Source organism: Cherax quadricarinatus, unplaced genomic scaffold (assembly GCF_038502225.1).
Source record: "Cherax quadricarinatus isolate ZL_2023a unplaced genomic scaffold, ASM3850222v1 Contig1873, whole genome shotgun sequence".
NCBI lineage: Eukaryota > Metazoa > Arthropoda > Malacostraca > Decapoda > Parastacidae > Cherax > Cherax quadricarinatus.
The window spans coordinates 59,958-74,723 of record NW_027196899.1 but is presented as its reverse complement, the minus strand read 5'-3'; the positions used below and the strand labels follow the sequence as shown (position 1 = coordinate 74,723).

Here is a 14,766-nt window from a genome sequence, read left to right as displayed (position 1 = left end):
CTGTGAGGTCAGATTACTTTTGACTGTACTGTGAGAGAGACATTGCCGTGCCGCAATAACCAACAAAGAACACTGTTCCGCGCGTTTTGCACAAAAGAATCTCAATAAACACTTACAGAGAAGTGTGATCAGCTTCTCTTGTGACATTATGGTGTGAACAATTATTTATGAACAGTGTAACAACGAGTGTTGCGATCCAGTAGAGTGTAGTGCGACATTCTTCAAAGAACACTATTCTTCAATCAAGACATCGGATAACCGGGCATAACTACGGGTCAGATACATATACCCAGGTAAGTGTACTAACTCGTGATGTACTACTATTGACTGTGCAGTTGAGTATAAGTTGCGAGTTAGTCACTTATCATAAACCCCAATGATAAGTGGACCTTTGAGTCCACACAAGTAAGTATTGTCAGCAATCAGTGTCTGATATATGCTGACATAACACCCCCTAGGGGTAATTTAGAATCATACATAATATACTCTCAGCCCGTTGAGAAGTGATTTTGACAGCTTCTCAAGACCTCGCCTGCAGAGGCTCTGTGGCTGTGCAGGCGATGAGCTGTCTTACCAAGCTAAGTTTTCCCTATATTTAATCTTTAACCTTAGCTGGTAAACCATTTCTCAACAGTACTGAGTGATCTCCCAGGTCACAGTACTGAGTGATCTCCCAGGTCACAGTACTGAGTGATCTCCCAGGTCACAGTACTGAGTGATCTCCCAGGTCACAGTACTGAGTGATCTCCCAGGTCACAGTACTGAGTGATCTCCCAGGTCACAGTACTGGGTGATCTCCCAGGTCACAATACTGAGTGATCTCCCAGGTTACAGTACTGAGTGATATTCCACATCACAGTACTGAATGATCTCCCAGGTCACAGTACTGAGTGATCTCCCAGGTCACAATACTGAGTGATCTCCCAGGTCACAGTACTGAGTGATCTTCCAGGTCACAGTACTTAGTGGTCTCCCAGGTCACAGTACTGAGCGACCTCCCAGGTCACAGTACTGAGTGATCTCCCAGGTCACAATACTGAGTGATCTCCCAGGTCACAGTACTGAATGATCTCCCAGGTTACAGTTCTTAGTAATCTCCCAGGTCACAATACTGAGTGATCTCCCAAGTCACAGTACTGAGTGATCTCTCACGTCACAGTACTGAATGATCTCCCAGGTCACAGTACTGAGTGATATTCCAGGTCATAATACTGAGTGATCTCTCACGTCACAGTACTGAGTGATCTCCCGGGTCATAGTACTGAGTGATCTCCCTGATCATAATACTGAGTGATCTCCCAGGTCACAGTACTGAGTGATCTCCCAGGTCACAATACTGAGTGATTTCTCACGTCACAGTACTGAGTGATCTCTCAGGTCGCAGTACTAAGTGATCTCCCAGGTCACAATACTGAGTGATCTCCCAGGTTACAGTACTGAGTGATATTCCACATCACAGTACTGAATGATCTCCCAGGTCACAGTACTGAGTGATCTCCCAGGTCACAATACTGAGTGATCTCCCAGGTCACAGTACTGAGTGATCTTCCAGGTCACAGTACTTAGTGGTCTCCCAGGTCACAATACTGAGTGATCTCCCAGGTCACAGTACTGAATGATCTCCCAGGTTACAGTTCTTAGTAATCTCCCAGGTCACAATACTGAGTGATCTCCCAAGTCACAGTACTGAGTGATCTCTCACGTCACAGTACTGAATGATCTCCCAGGTCACAGTACTGAGTGATATTCCAGGTCATAATACTGAGTGATCTCTCACGTCACAGTACTGAGTGATCTCCCAGGTCATAGTACTGAGTGATCTCCCAGATCATAATACTGAGTGATCTCCCAGGTCACAGTACTGAGTGATCTCCCAGGTCACAGTACTGAGTGATTTCTCACGTCACAGTACTGAGTGATCTCTCAGGTCGCAGTACTAAGTGATCTCCCAGGTCACAATACTGAGTGATGTCCCAGGTCACAGTACTGAGGGGTCTCCCAGGTTACAGTGCTAAGTGATCTCCCAGGTCACAGTATTGAGTAATCCAGGTCAGAGTCCTGAGTGATCCAGATCACAGTACAAAGTGATCTCCCAGATCACAGTACTGAGTGGTCTCCCAAGTCACAGTACTGAGTGGTCTCCCAGGTCACAGTACTGAATTATTTCCCTGATCACAACACTAAGTGGACTCTCAGGTCACAATAAGTGAACTCCCTGGTCACAATAAGTGGACTCCCAGATCACAACATTAGTGGATTGCCAGGTCGCAACATTAAGTGGACTCCCAGGTTACAACAATAAGCTGACTCCCAGGTCACACACTAAGAGTACTCCCAGGTTACACACTAAGACTCCCAGGTCGCAAGACTAAGTGGACCTCCAGGTCACAATAAGTTGACTCCCAGGTCGCAACAATAAGCAGACTCCCAAGTTACAAGAATAAGCTGACTCCCAGGTCACACACTAAGTGGACTCTCAGGTCATAACACTAAGTGGACTCCCAGGTCACAAGTGGACTCCCAGGTCACAAGTGGGCTCCCAGGTCACAAGTGGGCTCCCAGGTCACAAGTGGACTCCCAGGTCACAAGTGGGCTCCCAGGTCACAAGTGGGCTCCCAGGTTACAAGTGGACTCCCAGGTCACAAGTGGACTCCCAGGTCACAAGTGAGCTCCCAGGTCACAAGTGGACTCCCATGTCACAACATTAAGTGGACTCCCAGGTTATCAATAATTTCTGTCTCCCTGACTTAACGCTGGAGTTATTAAACAGAATAAAAAATAATTTCTCCCTTTCAAGACTTACCAAAATACGTTTCATTCCTTCAGGTGTGTGTTGATGCTGGTGAAGTGCTCTTGATCCAAGGAACTAGGGGTTATCCTTCCCTTTCCTGGATGAAACCTGACTTTCTCCCATTCTCCAGAGGCGGAAAACTCTTTATGGGTATAGCATTTCCCCGTTGCAATATTAATATTAATTATAAAAATAATGAAAATAATAACTTATTTTGCTTAGATTTTATAAATATTTTGTTATAAATATGAATAAAAAATATATTCAGTGTTCTAAGGATTATTAAACACGAAATTATAAGACAAAGCATTTTATTTTGAGGTGAATCTGCTATTTGTTATACCCTTCAAGGGAGGTTCCTTGACGCTGGTGAGGAGCTCTTGATCTATGGAATTGGATCTGTGCTCCGGTTCCCTGAATTGAGTCCGAATACCTTCCATTCAACCCCCCCCCCCGCCCCACGTGCGCTGTATAATCCTACGGGTTTAGCGCTCTCCCATGATTATAATAATGCTATGTGTTATATCAGAACATTAATACAGCTGTTATTGCAGAAAATTTTAAGTGAATGATGATTTTTGTCCTAGTTACACAGCGTAGTATGGCCCTTGTGGGTTTAGCGCTTAGTTTTTATTGTAATAATAATAATATCCTAGTAACAAATATTTCTAGACATATCAACAAACGGTGAACAAATACTGTCCACCGCAGCCCAGTCTACATACTGAACACATCCTAGTCTGGTAATAAGACTCCGAACTCAGGAAGTTACAGTTCGTCCTGGGCGTCGCGCTCTCTGGAAGGTTGGTCCAGCTGCTGCACCAGGTGGGGGTGCAAACCTTCGTTCACCTTCGTGGACAATGACGCGTGGAATTTCCGCACCTAAGAGTAAAAAATAAAATCATTTAAATGAAGACCCTGAAGGGAAATAAAAGGAAAATCTTCTTCAAGTGGGTTTTAAACATATTTCGTTTGTATACTGACTGGGTATTTTAATACACCTGCACTTAAATCTACTTACAGGTCATAACTAATAATAAGGTTAGAGTGCTCTCAAACTCTAACTCAACTCAGAATATTAGAACGGCTTCAGACCTTTGTCGTGATGCAGAAAATTCTCGTCCCCAAGTATAAACTTAACCACATGCTTCATGACACTTCAGGTTTGGATCTACCCGGTTTCCTCCACCGTCAAAGAATAACTACTAGTGCAGATTCTTTAATTATTTTTAATGATGCACAATTAGTAACTAAATTTCATTAACAAACAGTAAAACATTTGAGTTTAGAGAACAAGATAATCAGGACAGCAGTTTTACATGACAAATGTTAGCAAGATTATTTGGCAGTAGGTAGCATCACCTGCATTCCTGTCCTCGTGCATACCATCCAGTTAACTATTAATGAGATTGCCCCCGAACTCCTGAGAGGTGCTGTAAGAGCTTACAACCCAAAGTTCATCGAAGCAGACACGCATTGAGGCAGCCTTGCAGACTCTTCAAGCAGACCAGCTACCCCTAGAGAGCACAAGTAGTCATACTGTGATAAACCAATCGCGAAGAAAAATCTCCAGCGTAATACTCAACAACGCCTCAGGAAAGGACAAAGCTCGTCTCCAAGCGGTGAAGGCACAACATTCGGGAGATATCCTGAACTGTCCTTAATTCTTCCTTTCGCACTCGCCTAGACCCACAAACCATTCGGACTGGTGTAGCTCTTCGTCTAGCCGCCCCCATGCTCACCGAAGATAGGTGCATTTGCGGCAGGGCGTCAGCTGACCAGTTTGGGCTACATGGCTTGGTCTGTCATATGTTGGAAGGGAAGAATGTCAGACATGAGGTCAATGACATCATCAAGCGAAGTATTATCACAGCACATCGCACAGCAGAACAGGAACTTCAGGTAATGAGGTCTGATGGAAGCCAAAAGCATCCAGATGGAGCCACCATGTTACCCGTCCTAGAAGGATAGTAACCAGATTGCATGGAACTACGCCTGTGCATCTACAATGACTGACACCTACCTACAATACCCTGAAGCTGAAGGAGGATGGTGCCGCCAGATTTAGGGAGACCCAGAAGATCAACAAATACAGAGGGATGGCACCATGCTAAAACTTCATCCCAGTAATGTGGAAGACCCTTGGAGCATGGGAAAAGTGTGCTCTAAGATTCCTTAAATAATTAAGAAAAAATAATTACGGAAACCAACGGCCCCAGAGCGGCCAGCTTCCTTATAAGAGACTCAGTGTTGCGATCCAGAGGAAAAATGTCTGCAGAATTCTAGGCACACGGATGAAGTATTTGAGCTGTAGGCACCGAGATGTCATGCATGTATGAACTTCTACAAGAAGGAACACTGCAGGAGGTCTACTGATCCATGCGAAGCATGTCCATGTCACCCCCCCGGCTTAGACCAATGTCCCACCTAGTCGGGTCACTTCCACTTAAGGAAGGAGCACATCATCAGACCTAGTAGCACAAGCTAGTCAGGTCCAACTCACACCCACCCACACCCACTCGAGTATTTATCTAACCTATTTTTAAAACTACACAACGTTTTAGCCTCTATAACTGTACTCGGGAGTTTGTTCCACTCATCCACAACTCTATTACCAAACCAGTGCTTTCCTATATCCTTCCTGAATCTGAATTTTTCCAACTTGAAACCATTGCTGCGAGTCCTGTCTTGGCTGGAAATTTTCAGCACGCTATTTACATCCCCTTTATTTATTCCTGTTTTCCATTTATACACCTCGATCATATCCCCCCTAATTCTACGCCTTTCGAGAGAGTGCAGATTCAGGGCCCTCAGTCTATCCTCATAGGGAAGATTTCTGATACATGGGATCATCTTTGTCATCCTCCTCTGTACGTTTTCCAGAGCATTTATATCCATTCTGTAATACGGTGACCAGAACTGAGCAGCATAGTCTAAATGAGGCCTAACCAAGGATATATAGAGTTGAAGAACAACCTGAGGACTTCTATTATTTATACTTCTAGATATGAAGCCAAGAATTCTGTTAGCTTTATTGCGAACACTAATGCACTGTTGTCTTGGTTTTAGATTACTGCTAACCAGAACTCCTAAATCCTTTTCGCAATCAGTAGTATTAAGATCTACATTATTTAGTTTATATGTGGCATGGTTATTTAACTGTCCAACATTTAGAACTTTGCATTTGTCAATATTAAACTGCATCTGCCACTTCTCCGACCATTGCATCAGTCTATTCAAATCATCCTGGAGTGCTCTAGTGTCCTCATTAGAATGAATTGGACGGCCTATTTTGGTGTCATCAGCAAATTTGCTTATGTCGCTATTTATTCCCTCATCTATGTCGTTTATGTAAATTGTGAACAACAACGGGCCCAACACTGACCCCTGAGGAACACCGCTTGTGACGTGCCCCCATTCTGATTTCTCCCCATTTATGCAAACTCTCTGCTGCCTATTTGTCAGCCATGCCTCTACCCAGGAAAAAATTTCTCCTCCTATTCCGTGTGCCTTAAGTTTCCTCAATAGCCTCTGATGTGGAACTCTATCGAAAGCCTTACTGAAGTCCATATACACAATATCATATTCATTACCATGATCTACCTCCTCAAACACCTTAGTGAAAAAAGTTAGTAAATTCGTAAGACAGGAACGCCCCTTTGTAAAACCGTGTTGAGATTCATTAATCAATCTGTGCCTATCAAGATGGCTACGAATTGCTTCGGCAATTATTGATTCCATAAATTTTCCCACTATGGAGGTAAGGCTTATTGGTCTATAGTTCGAAGCCAAGGACCTGTCACCTGCCTTGTAAATAGGTATTACATTTGCCATTTTCCACTTATCAGGCACTATGCCAGTTTGTAGTGATATGTTAAAAAGATTAGCCAAAGGTATGCTAAGTTCCTCTTTACATTCCTTTAACACCCTTGCAAACAGTTCATCAGGGCCTGGGGATTTGTTAGGTTTTAGTTTCTCTATTTGTCTGAGGACCATGTCACTAGTTACCGCAATCGTGCATAGTTTATTATCATCCTGTTCTACATAATCTATTATTTCAGGAATATCGCTAGTATTTTCCTGGGTGAAAACTGAGAGGAAGTAGGTATTGAGAATTTCACACATATCCTTATCACTGTCAGTGATCTGACCAGAGTTACTCTTAAGTGGGCCAATCTTGTCCCTAATCTTACTTCTGTATACCTGAAAGAACCCTTTTGGGTTAGTCTTTGAATCCCTTGCGACCTTAGCCTCATAATCCCTTTTTGCTTTTCTTATTCCTTTTTTTATTTCTCTCTTTAATTGAATATATTGATTTCTTAACTGCCCATCCCCTCTTTTGATACGCCTATATATGCCTCTCTTTTGACCAATGAGATGTTTTAATCTATTGTTCATCCATTTGGGATCATTTTTGTTAGATCTAATTTCCCTACTCGGAACAAAAGTTGTCTGGGCAGCTAGAACTATGCTCTGAAAAACGTCATATTGGCAACCAAGATCACCTACCTGACCCATAGTCAGGACATCCCAATTTAGCCCACCCAGGTAATTTTTCAGTCCCATGAAGTCGGCCAAGCGAAAATCTGGGACAGAGATTTGATTGCAGTTATCTGGGTAATTCCATGATATATTGAAACTAAGTGATTTACCTGTTCTAAAAAGCAATCCTGAACCGTATCAAGAAAGTCACTAGACTCAAGATTTCCTGTCATATTGTTCCAATCAATTTGTCTAAAGTTAAAATCTCCCATTATCACAACATTTTTCTCCAATTTTCTGAAAATTCCATTGGTTTCTGATGAGTAGTGTAACTCTTCCTTCCCCTCTGGCCCCTCGTCTTTCCTTAGAATCTGATAAGCAGATGGGAAAGATCACATCTGTTACCACTTCTGTGAGCTTTGACTCTGTGATTGCTATGGTATCTGGGTATGCCTCAGTGATTCTATCCTGCCACTCCTCACTCTGATTTGTAATTCTATCTGCGTTGGTGTACCACACCTTCGGCTTCCTTTCAAGAACTGTATTCTGGGGGTGGGAGGGGTTGACTCTGGCTGTGGGTGTGGTAGGCAGGCCTGGATATTATGATAGTCAGCTGGTTTGGCAGTATTAGTGTTGCGGGGGTGGGGACTGTGGATGTGGGGTGCAGCTTAGCTCCTGTTATTGTGATTGATTGGTGTGGGGTGATAGGTGTTTGATGGCTCCTCTGAGTGGGTCTGTGTGCAGTTTTGTTTGCTGTTTCCTTCGAAGATTTGCTCCCCTATCTGCCAGTGCTTGCCCTGTCCTCCTTTCCTGCCTCTGTCACCTTCTTACGGGGCCCCGTTGCCTGGTGGCTAAAGCTCTCGCTTCACACAGTGAATCTGGGTTCAATTTCCAACGAGGGTAGAAGCATGTGGGTCACATCCTGGGGCAAAACTGACCTAATTTGCCCGAAATGCTCTGCATTACAAGCGGCTTTCTATATAGTAGTATGTCACTGATGTCAGCTAGGCTTGTATACCTTGTACATGTACTTGTAGTAAATAAAGATATTATTATTATTTCTCTTTCCGTTGTTTCATTTCTCATGTTCTGTTGCATTCGAGGTACACTCGCTGATATATCTGGGAACTCTTTAACAGTGGTGTCCGCTGCAGGATTTTGTTTTGTGTCACTTTGTGTGCGTGTGTGTGTGTGTGTATGTGTGTGTGTGTGTGTGTGTACTCACCTAATTGTACTCACCTAATTGTGGTTGCAGGGGTCGAGACTCAGCTCCTGGCCCCGCCTCTTCACTGATCGCTACTGGATCCTCTCTCTCTCTGCTTCCTGAGCTTTGTCATACCTCTTCTTAAAACTATGTATGGTTCCTGCCTCCACTACTTCACTTGCTAGGCTATTCCACTTGCTGACAACTCTATGACTGAAGAAATACTTCCTAACGTCCCTGTGACTCGTCTGAGTCTTCAGCTTCCAGTTGTGACCCCTTGTCCCCGTGTCCCCTCTCTGGAACATCCTATCTCTGTCCACCTTGTCTATTCCCCGCAGTATCTTGTATGTCGTTATCATGTCTCCCCTGACCCTTCTGTCCTCCAGTGTCGTCAGTCCGATTTCCCTTAACCTTTCCTCGTACGACATTCCCTTGAGCTCTGGGACTAGCCTTGTTGCAAACCTTTGTACTTTCTCTAACTTCTTGACGTGCTTGTCCAGGTGTGGGTTCCAGACTGGTGCTGCATACTCCAGTATGGGCCTAACATACACAGTGTACAGTGTCTTGAACGATTCCTTATTAAGGTATCGGAACGTTATTCTCAGGTTTGCCAGGCGCCCGTATGCTGCAGCAGTTATTTGGTGGATGTGTGCCTCCGGTGACGTGCTCGGTGTTATGGTCACCCCAAGGTCTGTGTGTGTGTGTGTGTGTGTGTGTACTCACCTATTTGTACTCACCTATTTGTGGTTGCAGGGGTCGAGTCCTAGCTCCTGGCCCCGCCTCTTCACCGGTTGCTACTAGACCCTCTCTCTCCCCGCTCCATGAGCTTTATCAAACCTCGTCTTAAAACTGTGTATGGTTCCTGCCTCCACTACGTCATTTTCTAGGCTATTCCACTGCCTTACAACTCTATGACTGAAGAAATACTTCCTACTATCTCTCTGACTCATTTGTGTCTTCAACTTCCAATTGTGGCCTCTTGTTTCTGTGTCCCCTCCCTGGAACATCCTGTCCTTGTCCACCTTGTCTATTCCACGCAGTATTTTATATGTCGTTATCATGTCTCCCCTGACCCTCCTGTCCTCCAGTGTCGTCAGGCCGATTTCCCTTAATCTTTCTTCATAGGACATTCCCCTTAGCTCTGGAACTAACCTTGTTGCAAACCTTTGTACTTTCTCTAGTTTCTTGACGTGCTTTATCAAGTGCGGGTTCCAAACAGGTGCTGCATACTCCAGTATGGGCCTGACATACACGGTGTACAGTGTCTTGAATGATTCCTTACTAAGGTGTCGGAATGCTGTTCTCAGGTTTGCCAGGCGCCCATATGCTGCAGCAGTTATCTGATTGATGTGTGCTTCCGGAGACATGCTCGGTGTTATACTCACCCCAAGATCTTTCTCCTTGAGTGAGGTTTGCAGTCTTTGGCCACCTAGCCTATACTCTGTCTGTGGTCTTCTGTGCCCTTCCCCTATCTTCATGACTTTGCATTTGGCAGGATTAAATTCGAGAAGCCATTTGCTGGACCAGGTGTCCAGTCTGTCCAGGTCTCTTTGAAGTCCTGCCTGGTCCTCATCAGATTTAATTCTCCTCATTAACTTCACATCATCTGCAAACAGGGACACTTCTGAGTCTAACCCTTCCGTCATGTCGTTCACATATACCAAAAATAGCACTGGTCCTAGGACCGACCCCTGTGGGACCCCGCTCGTCACAGGTGCCCACTGTGATACATCATTACGTACCATGACTCGTTGTTGCCTCCCTGTCAGGTATTCTCTGATCCATTGCAGTGCCCTTCCTGTTATATGCGCCTGATGCTCTAGCTTCTGCACTAATCTCTTGTGAGGAACTGTGTCAAAGGCCTTCTTGCAGTCCAAGAAGATGCAATCAACCCACCCCTCTCTCTCTTGTGTGTGTGTGTGTGTGTGTGTGTGTGTGTGTGTGTGTGTGTGTGTGTGTGTGTGTGTGTGTGTGTGTGTGTGTGGGATGTGGAAGGCATTCAGGCTTAATTCGGGGAACTGGAGCACAGATCCAATTCCCTAAATCAAGAGCCCCTCACCAACATCAAGGAACCTTCCTTGAGGGGACCACAACATCAGTACTGGGAAATGACATTTTGGTTTCCATTATTTCCTCTTCAGTTACTGGCAATGTGAAGTTGCAAATAAGACGACACATTATTACTGAAATACACGTTGCCTGTGTTTCTTTATATATTGCAGTTTGTGGCTGAAAATGAAGCGAGAATTTATGTTTTCATTAATCAGAACCTACCTGGCGGCGATTATCGGCCTCCATGAAGGGTGTGGGGGTGAGAATGAGAGACTGAAGGTTGTCATCGGTGGCAGGTGACCAGGTGAACCCGAGGGAGTCATCAGGGGTCGGGTTCCTGTAAGAGAACCCACCAGAGGCGGTCATGTGACTAAGTACTGAGTTTCAGTAGTATTTGTTATATTAATTGGAGGAAAGTGACCGAGGTTACGATGATAGAGGAGGAAGGCGAAGGAGGAGGCAGAGCCAGTAATAAAAGGAGTAGTGGTTTAAGGGAAGAGGAAGTGTTGAAGTTGGTGTTGTAAGGAGTGTCTAAGGCGGTGGTGGAAAGAGCAGTTTTGGAAAAATGGACGACATTGTATCACTGTGTCAACGACCAGAATTGAAGACAACTTTGATACGGTAATTAGAAAATGCATAAATATGAGGTTGAAATATTCTGGATTTGGTAAGAAAACCTCTTGCTCGAAGCAGCTATGATGGAAGAAATAATATTTTTGTATTAAATGAACTAAACACAATGATTAAAACCAAAATTTGGTTCATAAACAGCCATTTCATAGAGAGAAATAAAAAGCAGTTTGGATCCTGGTAAAAACCTAGGTAATAGAAACCGACAAATTGGTTTAAATAACACAGGAACAAACACTAAGATGTATTTATTAGAAAACGTTTCGGTCCTGGGACGTTGAAGCGATCAAGGCTCCAGGACCAAAACGTTTTCTAATAAATGTCCTAGTGTTTGCTTATGTGTCTTTCAATGCCAGTTTGGATCCTAAAATATAAAATGTGCTGAAATGATAATAGTTAATCTGATTTTTTGCGATTATTTTTATAATAATCAGGATCTGATCAACCAGGCTATTAGTGCTGGTCGCACGCAGTCCAACGTACGAACCACAGCCCGGCTGATCGGGCACTGACTTAAGGTATCTGTCAAGCCAGGGATCTATTGGGAATTTTCCTTATGTATGGTGGGAGGCTCTTGAACAGTCTTGGCCCCCTGACACTTAGTGTTCTCTTATTGTACTCATGGCGCCCCTACTTATCATTCGGGGTATGTTGCACTGTCTACCTAGTCTTTCAATTTCGTAGGGAGTGATTTCTGCGTGCAGATTTGGGACCAGTTCATCTAGGATTTTCCAGATGTAGATTATGATGCATCTCGCCTGCGCTCCAGGGTGTACAGGCCAAGATACTCCAAAAGTTTCCAGTAATTAAGGTGGTTGACTGAACTTATATATTCAGTTAAGGTTCTCTGTAAATTCTCGAGTTCTGCAACTTCAACTGCCTTGAATGGCGCTGTTAATGTACAGAAGCCTTCCAGCCTACAGAGAAGTGATTTAAAAAGCATCATCACTGGTATGGCATCCCTTGTTTTGAAAGTTCTCATTATCCATCCCATCATTTTCCTCGCAGATGTGATAGTGCCACTGCTGTTATCCCTGAAGATGAAATCCTGTAGAATGCCCAAGTATTTTACAGCATTTTTCTCGCTCTGTTATGTGGTTTGAGTTTGCAGTATACTTCGATCTAATAATTGTTTCCCAAAGTTTTTCATAACGGTGTAATTAAAATTTGTCCTCAATGAACATCATATTGTTTTCCGTTGTCCAATGGAAAACTTGGTTTATGCCCACTTGATTCTCTCATGCAGATTCTAGTATAGTCAGTAAAAAAAGACACATTGATATCAGATAGAGATGTTAGTTATATGTGGATGAGCAACAAGATAGGTGCAAGTACTGTGCCTTGTGGAACAGAGCTTTTCACTGTGGCAGACTCTGATTTAACTTTGTTTATCAATACTCTGTGTTCTCTTGGTTAGGAAGTTCTCATTTTTAAACCTTTAATTAATAATGTGAGAAATCATCAAAGCACTTGGAATTTCAGTATTTTTTCACTGCGGCTATTTTGCTCTTATATATATATACATATATATTGTTTCAGACTATGGAACAATACTTTTCTCCAGACTGAGGGACTGACCACCTCAAAACTTCAAGGGTGATGGACTGATTACATCGTCTTCAAGTATATTCTGCTTCTATCAACTTTTCTGTACTCGAGTGAAGAAGCCTACTGTGTAGGCGAAACGTTTCGGAATACAGTTGCCTAAATGTTGCCTATGTGTCTTAACTACCAATCCTGAACCGTATCAAGAAAGTCACTAGACTCAAGATTTCCTGTCATATTGTTCCAATCAATTTGTCTAAAGTTAAAATCTCCCATTATCACAACATTTTCATATCTAGATGCCTTATGAATTTCGTCCCATAACAGCTTACTGCCCTCCCTATCAAGGTTTGGGGGCCTATAAATCACACTCAAAATTAATTTGTCACGTCCCTCGAGCAACTGTAGCCAAACAGATTCTGTGTTCATTGTTTCTAATCTTATATCATGTCTAAGACAACAATTTAAATTTTCTCTGACATACATCGCCACACCACCACCCTTCCTGTTGACCCTATCAGTGTGGAATAGTTTATAACCCTGTATGTTGCATTCAGAAGGCATTTCTTTATCTTTCAGGTTGAACCAGGTCTCTGTTATACCAATAATATCTATATTACCTACACTTGCAAGTAATCTTAGCTCATCTATCTTATTTCTTAGACTCCTACTATTTATATAGTAAACCTTAAGGGAGCTAGTCACTCGTTGCCCTCTACTATCTCTCTTTGATTGTTGATCAATTGATTTGCCATTACTAGCAACTTTATTTTGAATATTGTCTTTTAAACATATCCCTGAGGTATCCCGGTAATAACTGCTGTTTTTAACCCTAATGCTGCAGCCTGATTGTTTCCCACAAACACCCATACCTCTATAATCTAGAAGTAAATGCTAGAATTTTGGGGAAAGGGGTGGGATTAAATTAAATACAAAAAGGGAGTTGACACAGTTACTTTTTGCTGATGGTACTGCATTTTCGGGAGATTCTAAAGAGAAGCTACAGAGATTAGTAGATGAGTTTGGGAGAGTGTGTAAAGGATGAAAGTTGAAAGCAAACATAGATAAGAGTGAGGTGATGAGGGTATTAAACGAATTAGGTAAAGAAAAATTTGATATCACATTGATGGGAGGGAGTATGGAAGACGTGAATGTGTTCAGATATTTGAGAGTTGACCTGTCAGTGAATGGGTTTATGAAGGATGAGGTAAACCATAGAATTGATGAAGGAGAAAAGGTAGGTGGTCCATAGAAGCAAAGAAGGGAATGGATGAGAGTATAGTGGTTCCAACACTCTTAAATGGGTGTAAAGCATCAGTTTTAAATGCTCCACCGGGAAGGAAGCTGGAGTCAGTGGAGATGTCGTGTCTAAGGGAAATCTGTGGTGTAAATATCACGCAGTGAATTCGTAGTGTGGGAATTGGGAGGTGTGGAGTTTCTAAAATTATTAGTCAGTGGGCTGAAGAGAGGTTATTGATGTGATTTGGCTAATTAGAGAGGATGGAGCAAAATAGGATGACTTGGAGGGTGTATAAATCTGTAGTGGTGGGGAGGAGTGGTAAGGGTCGTCCTTGGAAGGAATGGAGGGAGGGGGTAAAAGAAATTTTGTTTGCAAGGGGCTTGTACATACAACAAGCATATGTGAGTGTGATCGGAATTACGAGGAAAAAAAGTGGGTGGTGCATTGCGGCATCTGTGGAGACAAAGAACAATAGAGGCTGAAAGAGGAATGTGTCAGAGCATAGTGGTGTCAGAAGACCGCAGAATTTGTGGGTCTGAGCATGTGCTTTTCTGCGCGTGTCATCCTACTCGTGCCGCGCATCTAGATTCCCGTTCTTTATTTCTAACCAATCACAAGCCTTCCCTGAGTCGCTTCAGCTAAGTGGTGCTGTCCTGTTCTCGCTTCCCATTGGTTGAGAGTAACATTTTTTTCATCTAGTGAGACTCGAATACCCTTGGATTTTATCATCTACAATGTCGGTAAGTACTGATTGTTGTCTAATGCGTAAATGAATAGTTTGGGCATATTTTGATATATATAAAGGCCGTGTGAAGCATAATA

General features: G+C 43.2%; 1 protein-coding gene across 1 annotated transcript in view; it reads right to left on the bottom strand.

Moving 5' to 3' along the window:
• Nucleotides 1-3,085: 3,085 nt before the first annotated feature.
• LOC138851742 (esterase FE4-like) overlaps nucleotides 3,086-14,766 on the bottom strand; it is a 58,294-nt gene continuing 46,613 nt past the window's right edge. Inside the window, exons 9-10 of the mRNA XM_070081168.1 lie at nucleotides 10,752-10,906; nucleotides 3,086-3,673 (exon numbers count right to left, since the gene is read on the bottom strand). Coding sequence (XP_069937269.1) covers nucleotides 3,560-3,673; nucleotides 10,752-10,906 — 269 coding nt within the window. The 3' untranslated portion in view covers nucleotides 3,086-3,559. The remainder of the gene's footprint in view (nucleotides 3,674-10,751; nucleotides 10,907-14,766) is intronic.